Raw genomic sequence first — 20,843 nt, 5'->3', positions numbered from 1 at the left:
TTTTCAAAATAGAGTCATAACTCATTTTTGGTACCTTATGAACATCTTTATCAGTGTCTTATGGTTTCAAACCTCCTCATATGACCCCAGAACTCATCCAACACATTCTGTTCATTTTTTTGAAAAAAGTCAAAAATTGAACTGAAATAGTGTATAGCCTTCAATTTTGGACAATTTTCCACTTATTTTTTACCGGGAAATAAAAATTGCTGAGATGCCTACCATAGACCCCAATACACCCTGGGAGTCTATTCGGGTGGGTGCAACCATCCTATATGCCTTTAAACGGTCAATTTAACCGTTTGCAACTTGCACCGATTTCGCGAGCTCAAGCCTACCATGGATAATTATGACAATATATAATGGTCATATGTGGTTCCAAACGACATTATATGACCCCGAGATGTATCCCCTAGAGTCTCAAGACTTTCACCACTAGGCCCCATAACCTCCAAAATTCCTTAAAAAGCGTGGATAATAGTCTTCAATTTTGGAATTTTTGACCATTTTTCGCCCGAAAATTAAAATTGCCGAGATGCTTACCATGGTCCCTAATACACCCCGGGATTCTATTTGGATGGGTGAAACCATCCAATTTGCCTTAAAACAGTCAATTTACCAGTTCGTAACTTGCACCGATTTCATGAACAAAAGCCTACCACGACCATTATGGCAACATATAATGGTCAAATATGGTTCCAAACGGCATTATATGACCCTAAGATATATCCCCTAGGGTCTCAACACTTTTCACCACCGGGCCCCGTAACCTCAAAAATTTCTCAAAAAGCGTGGATTATAACCTTTAATTTTGGAATTTTTTGACCTTTTTTGCCCGAAAATAAAAATTGTCGAGATGTTTACCATGGTCCCTAATACCCTCCGGGAGTCTATTTGGATGGGTGCAACCATCCAATTTGCCTTAAAACGGTCAATTTACCAGTTCGCAACTTGCACCGATTTCGTGAACTCAAGCCTACCACGGGCATTATGACAACATATAATGGTAATATGTGGTTCCAAACGGTATTATATGACCCCCGAGATGTATCCCTAGACTCTCAACACTTTTCGCCACCGGGCCCCGTAACCTCCAAAATTCCTCAAAAAACGTGGATAATAGCCTACCATTTTGGAATTTTTGACATTTTTCGTAATTGCCGAGATTCTTACCATGGCCCCTAATACACCCCGAGAGTCTATTTGGATGGGTGCAACCATCCAATTTGCCATAAAATGGTCAATTTACCAGTTCGCAACATGCACCGATTTCGTGAGCTCAAGTCTACCAAGGATAGTTATAACAACATATAAGGGTCATATGTGGTTCCAAACGACATTATATGACCCCGAGACGTATCCCCTAGAGTCTCAAGATTTTTCGCCACCGATTCCCGTAACCTCCAAAATTCCTCAAAAAGCGTGGATATTAACCTTCAATTTTTGATTTTTGACCATTTTTTGCACAGAAATAAAATTTGCCGAGATGCTTACCATGGTCCCTAATACACCTTGTGAATCTATTTGGATGGGTGTAACCATCCAATTTGCCTTAAAACGGTCAATTTACCTATACACAATTTGCACCGATATCGTGAACTCAAGCCTACCACGGGCATTATGACAACATACAATGGTCACATATGGTTTTAAACGCCATTATATGACCCTAAGATATATCGTCTAGGGTCTCAACACTTTTCACCACCGGGCCCCGTAACTTCAAAAATTCCTCAAAAAGCGTGGTTGAAGCCTTTAATTTTGGAATTTTTCGACCTCTTTTTGCCCGAAAATAAAAATTGTCGAGATGTTTACCATGGTCCTTAATACCCTCTGGGAGTCTATTTGGATGGGTACAACCATCTAATTTGCCTGAAAACGGTCAATTTACCAGTTCGCAACTTGCACCGATTTCGTGAACTCAAGCCTACCACGGGCATTATGACAACATATAATGGTCATATGTGGTTCCAAACGGCATAATATGACCCCAAGATGTATCCCATAGAGTCTCATGACTTTTCGCCACAGGGCCCCGTAACCTCCATAATTCTTCAAAAAACGTGGATTATAGCCTTCAATTTTGGAATTTTTGACCATTTTTCGCCCAAAAATAATAATTGTCGAGATGCTTACCATGGTCCCTAATGCACTCCGGGAGTTTATTTGGATGGGTGCAACTATCTAATTTGCCTTAAAATGGTCAATTTACCAGTTCGCAACATGCAACGATTTCGTGAGCTCAAGTCTACCACGCATTGTTATGACAACATATAATGGTCATATGTGGTTCCAAACGACATTATATGACTCCGAGATGTATCCCCTAGAGTCTCAAGACTTTTCGCCACCGGGCACCGTAACCTCAAAAATTCCTCAAAAAGCGTGGATAATAGCCTTCAATTTTGGATTTTGACCATTTTTTGCACAGAAATAAAATTTGCCGAGATTCTTACCATGGTCCCTAATACACCCCGGGAGTCTATTTGGATGGGTGTAACCATCCAATTTGCCTTAAAACAGTCAATTTACCAGTTCGCAATTTGCACCGATTTCGTGAACTCAAGCCTACCACGGGCATTATGACAACATATAATGGTCATATATGGTTCCAAACGGAATTATATGACCCTAAGACATATCCTCTTGGGTCTCAACACTTTTCACCACCGGGCCCCGTAACCTCAAAAATTCCTCAAAAAGCGTGGATTATAGCCTTTAATTTGGTAATTTTTTGACCTTTTTTTGCCCGAAAATTAAAATTGTCGAGATGTTTACCATGGTCCCGAATATCCTCCGGGAGTCTATTTGGATGGGTGCAACCATCCAATTTGCTTTAAAACGGTCAATTTACCAGTTCGCAACTTGCATCGATTTCGTGAACTCAAGCCTTCCTCGGGCATTATGACAACATATAATGGTCATATGTGGTTTCAAACGACATTACATGACTACAAGATGTATCCCTTAGAGTCTCTAGACTTTCAGCACCGGGCCCCGTAACCTCCAAAATTCCTCAAAAAACGTGGATAATAGCCTTCAATTTTGGAATTTTTGACCATTTTTCGCCCAAAAATAATAATTTCCGAAATGCTTACCATGGTCCCTAATACACCCCGGGAGTCTATTTGGATGGGTGCAACCATCCAATTTGCCTTAAAATGGTCAATTTACCAGTTCTCAACTTGCACCGATTTCGTGAGCTCAATCCTACCACGGATAGTTATGACAACATATAATGGTCATATGTGGTTCTAAACGGCATTATATGACCCCGAGATGTATCCCCTAAAGTCTCAAGACTTTTCGCCACCGGGCCCTGTAACCTCCAAAATTCCTCAAAAAGCGTGGATAATAGCCTTCAATTTTGGATTTTTGACCATTTTTTGCACAGAAATAAAATTTTCCTAGATGCTTACCATGGTCCCTAATACACCCCTGGAGTCTATTTGGATGGGTGTAACCATCCAATTTGCCTTAAAACGGTCAATTTACATGTTCGCAATTTGCACCGATTTCGTGAACTCAAGCCTACCACGGGCATTATGACAACATATAATGGTCATATATGGTTCCAAACAGCATTATATGACCCCAAGTGGCCCAAGATATATCCCTTAGGGTCTCAACACTTTTCACCACCGGCCCCCGTAACCTCAAAATTTTCTCAAAAAGCGTGGATTATAGCCTTCAAATTTGGTATTTTTTGACCTTTTTTGTGCCCGAAAATTAAAATTATCGAGATGTTTACCATGGTCCCTGATGCCCTCCGGGAGTCCAATTGGGTGGGTGGAACCATCCAATTTGCCTTAAAACGATCAATTTACCCGTTTTCGTACACGCCTCTTATATTGGTTATAAGCTTTCACGGGGCCTCTACGCAACCGAATAATGATCATATATGGGTCGAAACAATATTAAATGACCCCGGGATGCATCCCGTAATGTTCCGTGGAATTCCGACACCGAAACCCGACACCCGGGTTTAGACGCATTAATTTCGTGTATTATAGCTCATATATGGCTTCCGTATATCATTTTTTCAACCTGATAAGATTATGCATCCAAGTACTTCCATGGGTTCCCAAAGGGCCTTGGGAGTCGTAAATAGTGCCCCGGAACATCTAATTCATCCTTAATCATTATGCCTTAAGGGCCTTGGGATTCGTAAATAGTGCCGAAACCCAATATGCCTATTTTTATAGTATAAAAAATAATATTATTTTTATAAATGAGTTGTTTCCTTAGTTAATACTTAATCTTGAATTGATAGGTTTTAGGTGTAATGTAGATCTTCTAATATTTAAATTTTAAACATGTTAAATACTCCCTCTGTTTCATATTACTCCCAACAAAGGAATATTTTATGTCTCACAAATAATACCCCTTTGTTGCGAGTAATATGTAACGGAGGGAGTATGATAACTCTTCAAAAAAATAAAAAAGATGATATCATCATTGCATAGGCGGGAAAATATTTATTAAAAAAGTGACACGCGAGCAGTGGTGAATTGGTGATGTCAACATTATCTTCTGTTTTAGTAATGGTTAATAGAGAGCTAGTAACACAAATTTCTATCAACAAACAAAAAAGTAAAATAAAAATCACATAACTTAATTACTCCAAGATTGAATACACTTATAAGGAGAAACAAAACAGAGCCAAATTAAGCTTATTAATTCTCCCAACCAAAAAAAAAAAAAAAAAAAAAAAAAAAAAAAAAAATTAGAACTTGTTAATTTGATAAGATAGATAAAAATTGAATTTCGTTTTTAATCCGAATAGTGGACTCCCCTATCAAGCACATTTCTTAGCAGTGACGAAATCAGGTAGATCTCTACTAGGAAGTTGAACCCTATGTGCACCCAGGTGAATACAAAAGGTGTTGTTTTTCACCTTTTGGGAATTGGGACCTCCTGGTTTTTTTGTTCCTAGTGAACTAAAAAAGATAGACTCTAACTTCCTAGTGAAAAACTTAAAAAGATAGACTCTAACTAGGAGGTCCCAAAATGAAAAAAAAAAAAAGCTACCGTTGGATGCAAGATTGCACCTACCTTTATGTGCACCCACGTAAATACATAAGGTATTGTTCATTGCTGTCAAAATGAGAAAATCCATCCACTATTTAGTACCCAAAATAACAAGGTACATGTTTCACGTCCCAATTGGTACAAGGTTATAACTTATAAGCTAATAGCTTTCATGCCCATGGTTAGGACTCTTTATCAGTTATCACTAAAGTTTAGTTGAGAGATAATCAGCATAATCTTGTGCTTGTGTATAAACGCATCCTAAGTGTGAAACATAACGTTAAGCTTCATGCCTCCTTCCTACTCTTTTTTAAATTTTTCTTCACCCTCATAAAATTGATGGAAGGGGTAAGGCAATATCAATGTTTGGCAAATGGCAATGTTGTAATGCATATTACCAAGTCAAATACAGGGTGAAGTACAACAAGCTCCAAAAAATCACTATTCAACTGAAAGCTTTTTCCACATGTAATACCAGAAGTACATACAGAGTAACGAGGATTATTATGTTCTTCCAATCACGGGGCTCATGCAGGTTAGCAAGAGCTCATCCGTACAACAATCTTGTCACCTAAAATCACAACTAACACAAAGCACCAGAGATGTGAAAATGGAAACAGCGATGGCATCAGTACAAAAAAATTGCTACAAGCTCTTCAGAGCAACAGGGTGTATATTTGAAGTAAACATCGCGTTATTTGAAGCATCGTCCTGCAGCTGCCACCTTAGCAAGCATCAAGATCCCTGCATGGAGGCGGCTTTGGTTCACCTAACAATGTTTTATTTCCTCCTTCTGGAGCACATTTGAATCGGTTTGGATTTTGAGTGCCAGGCTGAAACAGAAAATCAGAGTAAGAGCAGTGCATTGCATTTTACATGGATCTATTTGACTCCCATCACTCTATATTTTTAGAAAAAACACACATAAGGATGAGGGTCAAGTTAGAAATGCATTTGCAGAGTCAGCATAAAGGCAGAACAGCAGATACAAATGAAAAATGCTCTTCAAGGCAACATCAAAGTTAGAAAAATATTTCTCCTTTCATTTTTGTTTCCAACCCTAAGTACCATCAAGTGTTTTTGGGTGCATCTATAAGTACAAAAGTTTCACAACCATGTATTTTAAAAGGTCTTCAGGGAATGGCAAGCAATGTTTTTCTAACATAACTGGTATTTTCAGGGGTGTAACTGTAACTAAATGGAAGTTAGAGAAGTTAAAGGTTGTGCAGAATTCAGAATCACACAGCCCTTGTAAATATATATACTGTAGTTATTGTAGATGTTACTATTTCTAGCATATGTATTGAAATACAAAATAACTATTGTAATCCAAAATGGGCACTAAGACATGAGCATATTAGTAATGTTTTCATGTATTGTTGTTTTTGGTTTGTGAAGACTGACAAATAATAGTATTAAAACAAATTCATTAAAATATTGCCAAAGATTAACAATCATATCCAGCACTGAAGAGAAGCATAGAAAAATCAAAATCAAAGGAGCATCAAGATCAATGACATGAAGCGTTGGCAGCAATACAAAACAGTGATGAGCAAAAATTGCAGCAACAGATGCTGCATACCCTTAAGCTGTGGAGCGTGTAATGAGACCATTTCAGTATCTATCCATTAAAAAGCTCAGGGATGTTTCTAGACATGAAGAGACTTGGTGTGGTATTAGATGGAATGAGATACTCCCATACAGCAATTACAGCCTTGCAGGGATAGTTTTTGAGCTCTGAAAGTTGCCCTAGGTACATGGGTAGAAACAGGTAGAGATAGAGGCTAACTAGTTAGAGTAATAGAGTAACAGTGAGCTACTCACTATCATAATTTCATCAGGATTGTACAGAAACATATTGCAAGCGTAGAACTTATTAGGATAAAAAATATGATTCCAGAAGGTCCGTTTTCTCTTTTACAGTGACTACCAGAAAGAACATGTAGCTTTGTCATGCTACAATTAGGATGTCAAACAATATTGACAGCTTGACCAGGATTGTATCTGGCCTCTTACTACTTTTTCCGAAATTCTGACTAAATTTATACATGATTCACTTCCATTTTTCATGCATAATTGTATAAGACATATTATATAATAGAGAATTCAAAGTATCAGCTTTTGCCTAATTGTCCGCTTAATAAGCCTTGCTATATGATAAGAGTAAACAAACAAAACTTCAAAGCAGTAGTCCAGGGGTTTATTGAGGAAAAAAAAGAGTCAGCTGAGTAGACTTACAGGTGGCTTCTCTCCCCTCTTCAGCATTTCAACAATTTCTACAACACGCTTTGGAGTGACATCTTCCTGCATTTGACAGAGCACACAAACATAAATTTCCAGACATGCCTTGACTGATGACTTAACAGTGAGAATTGAGAAAGGCAGCCTTACTATGTAGTTGTAGGTATATCCTTCAGATCCATTGGAGTAGTCGGCAATGGTTATCATAGGAGCATTCACACAACATCCCTGTTAATATAAAGCAAAAGGTGACTTCTTACTTCATTTAGAATCAAAGTCAGAGAAGTGAAATAAACTGCATCAAACAATCAGAAAAATGAGGAAGCATTCACCATGCACTCCATTTCTCCAACAGAGAAAAGACCATCCTTTGTCACTTCTGTAGATGAGAATACAAACAAAAACTATTAAACAATTCCTGATCTCATCATGGAGGGTCTTTAAGAAACCTTATAAAAAAAAAGATACACATGACTAACCATTTCGCTTCACCCCCAGATGATTCAATAAGGCTTCTTCAATTTCTCGTGAACCACGGATCATACAAGGTGTTGTTCCACAAACCAAAAGATGATATTTTCCAACCTAAATAAACGACAATTATTTGATGAAGCCAGAGGAAAGTATCCCATAATACAATTGGAAATCAACCAATCATTAATTTTCAAACCTTGTTTCGATTGAACATCGAGTAGAAAGTTGCAACCTCATATACACGGATAGGAGCGACTTCTATAATCCTGGCCACCTGCATAATACACAAAAATTCAATGATAAAGTAATCCAAGTATCTTGAGCAAAAGAAGACACATGCTACAATGCAGCAATCACTCTCTTAATTTTCCGTTCATCCATTCATGCAAGGAAGCTAATTACTTATTCCAAAAGAAATTCCTAAAGATATTATTCAGTTGTGTCTTTATATTTGTAGAAAGAACAACTAAGTGTTCCTCAGATTGCTACATTGATGTGAATTTTCAGAATACACCGACAAAGATGTCAGGAGTCAGTCACAGCTCTGGCAAATTAAAAACAAATGGCAGTCATTATAGCTTTACTAATTTCCCCTTTGGACAGTAAAGACTAAAGAGCATGCATGCTTAAAAATTATTATGATATCTGGTGCACAATTCAAGACACTGTGCTACAAAATATTCATATATATATATATATGGAGTAAGTGTGATTTGCTGAAATCTCAATCAACAATCTCCATTCCAAAAATCAATTCAAAAACTTAAGAAGAACCCAAGGAACAGCATGTAACTTAACTGAGGCCATCTGGCCATGTCCATATCAGCAGATCAAAATTTGACACTCCAATTACATGTTGAACACTTTACTTCTTAATTCCAAAATTTTATTATCCATGACTTTGAGCATCAAAGATATCCCTATATATAAATATAGTATTAAGTCTACATTAGTGCAACAAGCCTTATAGTGAATAACATCCTTTTTGGGTGAGGCCACGGGAGAGGGGGGTGGTTATGTGTTCAAAATCTTTAAATCAAGTTCACTTCAGCACTGTAGGCTTGTAGCCAAGTAGTATGTAAGAAAATTATTTAATCCGATACATTATAGATCATTGCATCCATGTTATATGAGTCTAGCACCACTTCAATTCCTCCTTACCATCACAAACTCCAAATTATATTCTAATTAAAATAAGTAAATTTTAAAAATTATTAAATTATATTTAGAACAAAACCATAAGCAAGACATTTTGTAGGCATACCTCATTCATAGCAGAAACAGGTAGCCAACCTCCATGCTGTTGTTGTGCAAGATCTAGCAAAGGAATGACAGCAGACTGCTTGTAGTTGGATGGGTAGAAAGACAATATTTCCTTCACCTGCAATCAAATTTAAGTGTCGTAAACATAACTCATCTCTAACACTGCTAAAATAACTTGCCACCATTAAAGCTTGAAACATACAATCGCTGCACAGGATTTCAAGAAAATAGCCCGTCATTGTTGTAATGCTAATTGTTCTAATTATTAGAATTACAGGTATCAAGACTATCAACAATAGAATTCAAGTTTACATGGAAACAATTAAAAGCATATCTGACATGAAAATGAACAGATAATCAGAAAAGGATTTTAAGGTTAAAACTGATGCAAAGCCAGCCATCTTACATTGCGTATGCAAATGATAATATCCTGAGATAGTATTACAGCAGCAGACAACTAAATCCTAAAAATCATAAATTCTACGTGCTAAATGACACTTTAGGCAGAACTTTCCAAGTAGTATAGAGACAGTTTCTAAAAGGCAAACAACTGAAACAGTAGCGCTAAGAGTGGTACAAGAACACCCCATTATAAATAGTTAGGTATAGGAAACTGGAAGAAGAGTGCAAAATAACAGAAAAGGAGGAGGTGGGGGAGTAAGGTAACGTAAAGATAAATTCAAGCAATGAAGATCAATAACAGGTAGACCACCTAGTAGAGAGGATAGAGAAAGATTGAAGCAAATATTGGTACAAACAGAATGACATAATGTTGAAAGACTGATGTGAACACACAACTCCTTATACGAGGGATGAGATTCTGTTAGACGTCTTATCAACACCTCAAGTAGTTGAATGGAGGGATGATCCAACTTCAACGGAAGATAGACAAGCCATAGGAATCTAAAACCCCAAATTTCCAACGTTCATAGACAAAGTAATGATTAAATTCTAGAGCAAAACCCTTCATCATAAACTCCAGGTCTCTAGGTATCAGAATATCTTTTGCATTCATAACCTGACATTTTGAATAGTCCAAACTCCTCGGGGATACGTTTTACATTCTCATTGGCAAGGAGTAAGAGCATATGTTTCTTAGATCCAAGGTTTGCATATCATAATTTCATGGGCTTTCATAATAACAATGAGCTACAGCCAACTAGGGTACATTTATGTTATAATTTAATACATTCATATCTTTGATGATTGCACTAAAGTATTCAATTTGTCGTCCGATAGTTTTTACATGTTCATTTAGTTTGTAAACATTGTATCCCTTGATGAATACAATGTCATCTACACCTCAATGAAATAATTGATCGTTGGCCCGTTATACATAATGTATCTCATCTCAGGGTAAAAATCGGCTACAGAATTACTCGTGGAAGAAAATTATCTTCATAAGCTAAATCAGATTATCCTATGCATACAAATTGTACAATCATATACACTAATCATGAGCTTGGTAAATACTTGCAATATATTACATGAAACTTACACTTAATATCAATTAACTTTTAAATCATACTCCATCTATGAATGATTAATTATATTCATAAACACCACAATTGCAACAGAAAAATGCATATAAAATTAACTATATTGTTGAAATTCAAGTTAAATTAACACAAAATAAAAAAAATAAAAAAATTAATCACCTTTTGATTGTTTGTTTCAGTGAACTTCCATTGATTGTTAGGACTGTTATCCGGTGTATCAATGTGCTGTGAATCATATCAAATGAATCAAATTAAATTCCAGTACAAACCTAAATAATTAAATTTAGCTCAAAATTCAAATAAACGGGTCAACCCAACCCGAAAAAATGACAAATCAAAACTTACGTAGTTGAGCGCAGATGAGAAGGATCGAGAAACCTGCAAAAAACAATAATAGGAGAGAGACAATTAGATTGATTGGTAGAAAATGGAGGAGAGAGAAAACAAAAATCGACGATAAAAATGGAGGGATTAGCAGTAACCTGAGGAGATTGACGGAAAACTTGACGGATCTCCAGCAGCCGTTGGGCTGCCCTACGAGCGAACATTTTTGGGAGGAGAGAGAAAATGGAAGCTTCAACAATGGAGATTTGGGAGGAAAGAGAGAGAGAGAAAGAGAACGATGGTTTTGTGTAGTGAATACAGATGATGAGCAATTGAGCAACGAGGTGAGTGTGGTTGCCACAAACTTGGCCCAGTTGAGAAATGTGGACTTGCGTTTGAGTTGGGCTGGGGAAAGAATTGTCGTCGTAAGCTAATCAAAGTAGAGTTTGTGAACGGTTTAACATGTAATCTCTATGTGTTTTTAATAATATTATGGAATACTGTAGTTATTAAATATTGGCCGTTGGCCCTAAACTTAAAATAATCTCCCCATAATATAATGCCGAACGATTTGCTAATATTGCTAAGGCTAAAATAAAAGATGGCTTATAGTATTGTCCACGTAAGATCAAACTTAGTTTAAATGTTTTTTTTTTTAAAAAAAACATTGGTATAGCTTAAAATCGCTAATTACACTAGCGGTTCTATTTGCAATATGCAAAATTCAAAGATACCATTCATTAGTAAAAATTTAAAACATTAACTAAATGACAAGCTCACCACACAAGGTAAGTGGAGGTAGTAAACACTTGAATTCAAAAGAGACCCGACTTTTTGTTTAACAGGTCTCTTTAATTTATTTCAAAAAAAAATGACCCTTATAACCGCTAAAGCTATTAGCGATTTGAATATAAAGCTGCTAATGATATTGGCAGTTTTCCTAACCAAAATAAAAAAAAAAATTCTTTATAATTGATCTTACGTGAACGATATTTTAAGAATTTGTTTATAGTTGATGCAAAATGAATATTAGTAAAATTATAATTAAAAAATAACATTAGTCACACATATTCTATACCAAAAGTTGATTAATAAAATTATAATTAAAAAATAAAATTAGTTCAGTTAAAGCATCTTAATGTACTGCATAATTTGGCATACTAGAGTGTATCCGTGCAAAATGCACGGGATATATATTTTATAGAAAGATATTACAAAAATCCAATAACAAAAATATATTTTAAATACGTGAAGTTGTTTGTGTTATAGTAACTGACTCTTTTATGTGTCTGGATACTTCGTGTAGCCAGCTATTATAGAAGTTACTTTATCAGTGTTATAGGGGTTACTCTGTCAATATTATAGGGGTTACCCGTTCAGTGTTATTGTTGTTATCTTGCCAATGTTATAGGGTTATGTGTTTTGTGTTATAGAGGGTTACTCCGTCAATATTTTAGGGGTTACTCAAGTCTGTTTGTCGCAAAAAAAAAAAAAAAAAAAAAAAAAAAAAAAAAAAAAAAAAAAACATACTCTAGTCTGCTTGTTGCAAACAAAACAAAAAAAAAAGTGTTGTCACATAAAAACCATTCTGTATGTATCTTTTGTTTCAATGATTATTGAAATAATAATAAGGTAGTTAACTGATTTTAAAAAATATAATTTAACAATTGGAAGAATTTTTAAAGAGGAAAATAGTGGAACTTATGGTAGCGATATTACTAAAAAAAAAAAAGGAACACATAATTTTGGAAAAACATTATTGTAATATTGGTGTTTTTAAAAAGAAATTGGGTAATATAATAAAATACTACGTTGGTTGTTTTTTGGGGTAGTGTGTGTTATTAGGAAAAATAATAGTGGAAGTTATAAAAAAATAATTATAATTTAAAAAATATGGTTAAACCACAAACCGCATGGACCGCACCAAACTGCACCGCAAACACCCCTATTGGTCTTCTTTGCTCTGCTATAAAGCTCAAAAGAACAGGATCTTACTCGGTTAATGTCATAAGGGTTATTCCATCAATGCTTTAGGAATTACTTTGTTCTTTGCAAGCAGTTATTTGGTGTTTGTCACGCAAAAAGCGCGATGTACATTTTTTTCTTTGTTTTGATGATTAGATAAGTTGAAGTTGTTTGGAAGGTGTCCCTAAAATAATGCAAATAAATGAAGGGTTGGGGATTTTGAGTGCTATGGTGAATTGTTAATAAAGAAATTGTATACCCGTGCTATGGTGAATTGTTAATTAAAAAAAAGTAACACACAAAAAAAAAATGTTAGTAGTGTTTTGAACAAAAAAAAATGTTAGTAGTGGTTTGAACAAAAAAAATATATTTTTAGTAGTTCCATGAAAAAATACAAAAAAATAAAAAAATAAAAAAAAAGAAGTGTGATGGGTAGTTATTTTTTTAAAATGTTAAATTAAATATAAATAAATAAAGTAATGAATGGGTAGTTATTGTTTTTTTCAAAAAAAAAAAAAAAAAAAAAGGAAGAAAAAGGCATGAGAATTTAGCATTGGGGTTTTGGAGGCTTCACGTTAAAACTGACTCTTAAATTATAATATAGATTGAAATTTATACAACCCTAATTCCTCTAATCTGATGGAAAAAGGATCTAGCCATTACTATTTGTTCTCCTGTCGATAGAGTTACGTACTTGAAGCATCCGACTTGAATTCATTTTTCTGATCTTACTGTTAATATATACGCCTGCTATTATAAAATATTGGTCACTTTTGTATTCTTGATCTCCTACTTTCAGGTGAAGTTGATCTTCATAATTGGTAGTTTGTGTACTAGTACTCATCATCCTCTAGCAAGGGCCAAGTCTACTAGTACTCATCATTCTTCAACTACAATTAGAAGGCACATTGCCAGGCGATTTCGTGGAAGTTCTAAAGAAAGCATGTGCTTCAACCTGAGACGATCAAAGAGAAGTATACTTGAGGTGGCTAATGGACCAGATCATAGACTGGAACATCATCCAAGTCTCCAACAATTGATCAAACACAAATCAACAAGGCTAACTCAGTTAGCCCAGCTTTTTACGCGAGACAGCCCTGTTCCATACATCAGTCTACCCCTGGTTTACAACATGGTTGTGGAGTATTTATTCATGTGACTTCACTCGAATAGATGCAGATTATACAATGTTTATAATTGGTTACATATATACACTGTCAAATATATGTTGTAGAGATGATACCCTGTGTTAGTCTTATAAACTTATTATGCTCTCTTGATTATTAATTTATTACCTATCAAGGCCAATTTCTTAGGCTGTGTAAGTTAAATACCATAACCTGCTTCACAAAGCACCCCCCAGGCCTTGAGCCGAACCCCTTCTCCCCGAGTCACTGGTTCCCAATTTCAGCCTTAGGTCAGAAACAAGCTAGCTTGCTAGGAGGGAAGTAGGGAGCCTACTCTACCAAATACCCCATCATATGCGCACACACACTCACCCTTGATCTCTTTCCCTCACCACCAAAAAATTGAGATCACCCAAAGACCTTTAGCAGCCACTCAGCCTCCCTCAAAAACAATACTAGACTGGCTTGATACAAAGACAATAACCAACCAACCAGCTACCCTTACATAGGAAACCAAATTATTAAACTCAGTGTGTTTAGTGTCTTAGCTGACTCGATTGTGGAAGCAAAGTGATTACACCACCCCTCAATATTATAGCGCTTCAAGTATGGGTTTGTGACTAGCTAGACTTAAAACAAAACCAATTCACACTGAATTTATAGTAACACACTAATACATATAATCCTTGATTTCAGAATACTAATGTTAAACCGTCTCATATCTTATCTAGCTCTGAGTAGGATGCTTTTGGTGGATGTTCCTTTTTCCCTAACCCCTCCAATAGCTTATAACCCTCGCTCGCTCAGGCTCGCTAACTACTAGAGTGGCTGGAGATAAAACCCAACCACCCCACTTCGCACAAGAAAACAAAAGAGTAAACTCATAGTGCTTAAGAAAGCGACTCAGGGGTATCCCCTAGTATGTACACCTACCTAGACTCCTTTCAAGAGAGGTTGGTAAGATGAATCAACAGCTAATTTGGCAGCAAAATATGACGACAAATGAAATACCCACCTAAGCTGCAAAGTAAGCAAATGGGTTCCCCCCAAACAAAAAAGAAAGGAAAAAAAAAAAACTGATTCTACAGGCATATAATTATTCAGGGGATGGGGCTAAAAAGAGATCAAATTTGACAGCTGACTTTATAAAACATAAGGCCAACCACCCTCCTAAATAAAGATCAAAACATAAAACATAATTAAATGATATGAATTGAACTATACAATAAAAGAAGCTATTCTGGACAACTAAACATTATCCTTTCTAAAATCTGCATTCTTTCCTGATAAGAAAAATACATAACATATTACAAAAGATATATGTACTCATCCATTCCTTTATCAAGGTCCCACCACCCACTAACAAAGAGGAAAAAAAATTGACAACCCTCCACTAACATAATATTACATAAAGTGCTTTTGTCATCCACCACTAACTCTTCACCCCCACCATATTAGAATTCAAAATTCAGAAAATCAAGTTAAGCTTTGACAATTTTCCCCCATTTCTTGCCTTTACTTGAACTCAACAAAGACTAATGTTAGAGGTGTGCTTCCAATTTTTAAGCCATGATATTAGTCCCTATTTGTTGACAAAACTAATTAAAAAAAGGTTGGGCACTATGGCATCTGACTTTGATATCAAATTCAAAGATGAGATGATTGAACTGATTTCTTTGGAGAGGTTGGATTTCGACAGCTATATAGAGTGGGACCCATGATCAGATTAGCGAGTTAAGATGAAGGAAACTGAGGAAAATCACCTTCTGATATGGAGATTTATGAAGGTGGGTTTGACTCGGGCTTCACTAGTGACCCTGCATCTGGCGGCTGAGTGTGGTAGATTGCGGATGCGAGTGAGATAGGCATGATGCAAAGTGCCTTGGATTGAAGGAATTGCATTGCGGCCCCAACATTCTCTTCCATGAGCTTTGCAACTTGTCTTTCAGTTCCGTCATTCGACCATTTTTCCCACACGGGTTGACCTCGCCCACCTTCCCCACCTTCTTCCTGTTGAGAAAGGAAAGTGTACAAGAAAACGACGTTAATGTAATGTCTGAAATTATATCATGTGATCTGAGATGAGAAATGTCAAACTACTGCCTTTTCTTTTTCTCATACCAGAAACGATATAATATGACAGTTCTTTTAGTTATATTTTATTTATACCTCAACAGATGATATTGGCATATCTGTAACGAGTGGCACCACTGCACCAGCTCCACCCAATCTACTCATGCTCAAAACCTGACAATCAATGGTTAATTATCAGCATTCATACTAACTTTAATTTAAAACTACTACACTAATATAATTGAGGGAAAGCTTCTCCTTGAAGTAAAGAAGGAAACAATCAATTTAAAAATAGCAGGACAAGTTTAAAATATAATAACAACAATCTAATTATAATGATTTAATTATAGTGTCTGGGACTCTGGGTTATAGATACTTATATTAAATTGAGAGCCTAAATATAGGGTCATGATTGAGGGTCTAATGAGAATTATAGATAACTGTATCATGAAGTCATAATAGAAAATGATGAAAGACCGTACTAGGATCATAGGGCATTATTTGCTTAATAATTCGGGCTATTAGTATGGGTCCATGTGTCAACCGAATAGCATAATGAATGGAGCAACTCACTGGATGCTAACTACTGGGGAAAAGAGACCAATACATTATTTTTGGATTAAAATTACGATGCTAACATTATGCTAAGCAGCTGAATAATCTTGAGTTATCTTCCACCAGGAAACAGCTGCTTCCATCATGAGACAAAGAATGAGCAAAACAAACTCAAACATAAGGTTACCTTGACTTGCAACCTTAAGAATTTCACATAATCCACGATTTCATCAAGCATAGCTGCTCTGTCTGTCTGCAAAAACAAATGTAACGATGCAAAGATTACAACCTGAAATGAACTCTTTTCAACAGTAAAAATGCAACTACATAGGTAGGTCAATGAGTTAGTAATGCTTGCAGGCAGGGTATTTTGCAATGATAGGCAATATAGTGTAATATGCTGCCATTCAAAATGAAGTATAGTGGACACTCTGTGTGATGGAACTGCATTAGATTAAACCCTTAATTTGAACCAATGTGAGCCCTATGAACATGAAGAAGGATGAAACTAGACTGGGAATGTGGAGATCTTGAGAAGATTAGGGTGTAACCATTTGCAAAGGTCACAATTGCACCTAAACCCTTCTGTATCGTGATAATGTCCATGAAGCCACATAAAATAACCTCGAGGCCTCAAAAGTGGTGTCATAGTAGCAGAACTCAATTCCAATCTAGAACAACACAAGATGCTTATCACACGACGAGTGTATTGCATCAAAGATTTGTAATCCCAAGATTATGTTATAGGTTTAATCAAATTCAACCAAACACTATCTGCCATATCTAAAATAAAAGCTAAGGCATTCACATATGACAAGGGGGAAGACATCTTAGCACCAAACAATCCGTGTTATTCTGAGGAAAAAAAAAAAAAAGCAAACTGACCTTGTTGACACTTGGAACAAGCTCTTGCAATGCCCTGATTCTTTCAGCAATTCTCTCTCTACGCAACTGTTCAGAAAGAAAATGAGAGTATGTAGGGCATAATTTTCATCTAAAGTGGCTCAAACATACAACTCTTGACAATATCAATGAATGAATTCTCTTATCCAAGACATAATAGCAAGACGAGCATTATATTCACAAAGCCGTATATAACCAATTTAGAAACATAAACCGACATATGGAAGTCTAAGCAGATCCACATGAAATTCAAAGACACAACCTCTTCTCTCCTATTGATGATGGAAGGAAGAGTTGCATTTAGACTCTCAAGTACATCAAAAACTATACCAATGAGATAAATTTGACAGATAGTCAGGCTCATAATCAATACTTCTTTTCTAACACCAAATTAACTGAAATCTCAGTATCTTACCCTCTCAGCAATACTATGTGGATCAGTAGCCTGTCCTCGCCTCGCTCGTACTCTCGGACGAACAGCAGGTTGATGCGGCGCCACAGGAACAGGATTCGACATTGGTTGGCCATGGTATACCTAAAAAATGTTCCACACCAAACACATCCTCAACAACTCAACATAAAGATAGCAACTTTAATTAAACAATGTAAAGCTTCAACCTTTTCTCACACCCTTCATTTAACTGAGCAACAATCATATATTGTAACTTTACCCAATATCATATTCATTATTAATTCTTATCCATTATTGCCTACAAACCCATTTAATTAACACCCTTCTTCCCCAAAATTCAACCTCCAAACTCCCTAATCCAAAATTTAACACATACATACCATATGCTAAATCCCTAATACATCAAAAGTGTTACACAATTATACACTTCCAAACATATAATATCCCAAAATTCAGCAAAAATATGGAATAAAATCAAAAACTTACATTCTTATGAGCAGAATTAGCAGAAGCATCAACAAGATGATGTTGAGGGTCATCACGAAAACGCTTATTAGCACTACTAGAACCCTCGTCATGTTTCATAAACCCAGAATTGGGCTTACCAGCCTGGTCCAAGCTCAAGCCCAACGGAAAAACGGGCGGCCCATGAAACCCACCTGGGCCGGAGCTTAATTGGAGCATCATCGGAGCTCCGGGACCCAAATTCACATCAGTTCCCGCCAAATTAGGGTCGCCGGCGGCGGCAGCTGCGGCGGCGTAAGTTTGCATCTCAAGAAGCTGTTCGAGGAAATCTTGGTTAGGAGTATCTGGGTTGTTCGCCATTGTTGAAGAAGAAGAAGAAGAAAGGAAGAATTTTTGAAGAAGAAGAAGAAAGAATGAAGGGAAAGAGTGTTTGGGTTCTTTTTGTTAAGTAGTAGTAAGAGAGAGAAAGTAGAGAGAAGAAAAAAAAAAAGAAAAGAAATGAAATGATGAATTTTTGGGTGTTTGGTAGACTTTTTTTTAATTTTTTTTTTTTTAAAAATATGGTTATTATTAAAAAAAAAAAAAAAAAAAAAGTGGGTTTTTTTTTTTAAATAATTTTATTTTTGGGCAGCTGTAAAGAAATAAAAATGGGGGAGAAATAATTATGATAATTTGTATAGATACTTGTATATAATAACGTGTTGTTTTGGAGTTGTTTAGGATTATCTAACTTTGTTTAGGTCTTAATCATGGGATGGATGATAGAGCTTAGGAGCACTAATTGAATTATGCCATGTCATATTTTGTGGGGTTATATGAGCTAATTTAACATTTGAAGATGTATCTAGTCGGTTGATAAAGCTAAAAAGCAAAGGTACTCGTAATCCATTTGTCTCTAAAAGTTATTCTTATTTGAACGGTGATTATCTAAAAAAAATGTCAAAATGGGAAAAATTGGTAGAATGAGCTAGATGGAAAGTATTATGTACTTTGTAGTATGAAGATGAACTTCATTTATATTGAGTATTTATGGAAATTAATTTTTGTGAAAACGGTAAGTTATGTTAGAGAGTTTTAGTTCATGTACTTGGTTCAATGAATCAAGTTATGAAGGAATTGTAGTTGTAGGTAAGAGACAAACATATCCAAACAACATATGAGTGGTTGTTTGAAATTTAGAATATGAGTTTTTAGGTATTTTGCAAAGTTTTGTTATATTATAGGATTGTCTACAATTCTATTATTTTTTTTATTATTATTATTATTAATATTTTTATCATTTGTCATTAAAGGAATGATAAGCAAATAGCAACATTAGGATTAAAAGATTAGTAAAATGGTCGAGTCAAACCATTTAACTTGAATTTGATTTTGAAATTATTAAAGTAAACAACACATTACACATGTTGCAGAGTACCATAGTCAAAAAGTGCTTGTTATCATCAAGGTGAGTTTGAAGGTGCCACAATTTCACAAGTATAATCTTCAATCACCAAGAAGATGCAGATGAGTGGGTGCTTGATAATTGATATCATAAAGGTGAGTTTGAAGATGTTATAGATATAAGCCAACTGGATGCTATAGATATTGACATGAGAAAACTCATGTAAGTTTGGGTAAGAGTAAGTAATGTATCGCACAATCTTGTGAATGATCAAAAATACTTGTTGCTATACGAGAGATATCACAAAGAATTTAGGGGACAATTAAGCAACTGCAATGATTGTAGCTAGGAACTTGCTTGCAATTTTAAATAATCCCTAGCTACTAGCTTGACCATTGGAGCAAAAATATGTAATTAGCTTAGTCAAGAAAGCTTGAAAGCTTATGTTTTACTTCCCGCAAACATCTAAAGTAATTTTCAATAATAATAGAAGGCAATCAACCAATAATATAATGACATATTTGGACACGCTTTCGATCAACGATTGAGGAAGATTATTCTCCTCTTTCTCAACGCAATTAGAGCAACTCCATGGTTGTAGTTAGGGACTTGCTTGCAATTTTAATAATTTCCTAGCTATTAGATTAATCATTGGAGCAAGAAAACTCAATTAGCTTGCTAAGCAAATTAGCTTTTGCTTGGGAATTAAACTTTCCAAAATAAAAGCTCATTGCGCCGATTAAGCTCTTTCCATGTATTTTCTATTCAACAGCTACTACTAAACTTTTTTTTTTTTTTTTTTTTTTTACTAAGCTAATAGCTAGCCTTGGAGCAAAAAGTAGCTAAAATAATAATTAGCTTAAAAGCTTATGTGGCAGGACCGCAGGACAAACTAGTTGTCAAATTCGCTTGTCATTAGTGTTGCTCTTAGAACCATAGATCCAATGTCATAATCAAGTAAGCTTAAGCTCGTTACCTTTATAAGTTATGACTTCCCCAACTTTAAAAAAAACACATAATGTCAATCACTTGTCAAATGGGAGTTAGGTTTCAAGTCCTAAAATAACCAAAATCCTAACTTTCAAAGAAGTCATCTCCCGTGGGAGTTGATCACCTTAATAATTTAA

General features: G+C 35.6%; 2 protein-coding genes across 2 annotated transcripts; both read right to left on the bottom strand.

Annotated features, from left to right (window-relative positions):
* Positions 1 to 5,454: 5,454 nt before the first annotated feature.
* Positions 5,455 to 11,174, bottom strand: LOC145597605 (NADH dehydrogenase [ubiquinone] flavoprotein 2, mitochondrial-like). Its single transcript, XM_081653807.1, has 10 exons — positions 10,991 to 11,174; positions 10,854 to 10,886; positions 10,668 to 10,733; positions 9,011 to 9,127; positions 7,943 to 8,020; positions 7,752 to 7,857; positions 7,605 to 7,651; positions 7,423 to 7,500; positions 7,270 to 7,335; positions 5,455 to 5,864 (listed from the first exon to the last, which is right to left on the bottom strand). The coding sequence occupies exons 1-10, from the start codon at positions 11,054 to 11,056 to the stop codon at positions 5,757 to 5,759; spliced, it is 765 nt and encodes a 254-aa protein (XP_081509933.1). The 5' UTR covers positions 11,057 to 11,174; the 3' UTR covers positions 5,455 to 5,756.
* A 2,192-nt stretch (positions 11,175 to 13,366) lies between these two features.
* Positions 13,367 to 18,821, bottom strand: LOC145597888 (transcription factor UNE12-like). The gene is made up of 7 exons (XM_081654157.1): positions 18,354 to 18,821; positions 17,871 to 17,990; positions 17,438 to 17,503; positions 16,740 to 16,805; positions 16,094 to 16,171; positions 15,688 to 15,934; positions 13,367 to 13,752 (listed from the first exon to the last, which is right to left on the bottom strand). Exons 1-6 carry the CDS (start codon positions 18,690 to 18,692, stop codon positions 15,704 to 15,706), a joined length of 900 nt encoding a protein of 299 aa, XP_081510283.1. The 5' UTR covers positions 18,693 to 18,821; the 3' UTR covers positions 13,367 to 13,752; positions 15,688 to 15,703.
* Between the last annotated feature and the right edge of the window lie 2,022 nt (positions 18,822 to 20,843).

This window comes from Chenopodium album, chromosome 20, assembly GCF_948465745.1.
Source record: "Chenopodium album chromosome 20, dcCheAlbu1.1, whole genome shotgun sequence".
Lineage (NCBI taxonomy): Eukaryota > Viridiplantae > Streptophyta > Magnoliopsida > Caryophyllales > Amaranthaceae > Chenopodium > Chenopodium album.
Note: the sequence above shows the minus strand (reverse complement) of the source record. Positions and strands in the feature narration are given on the sequence as shown.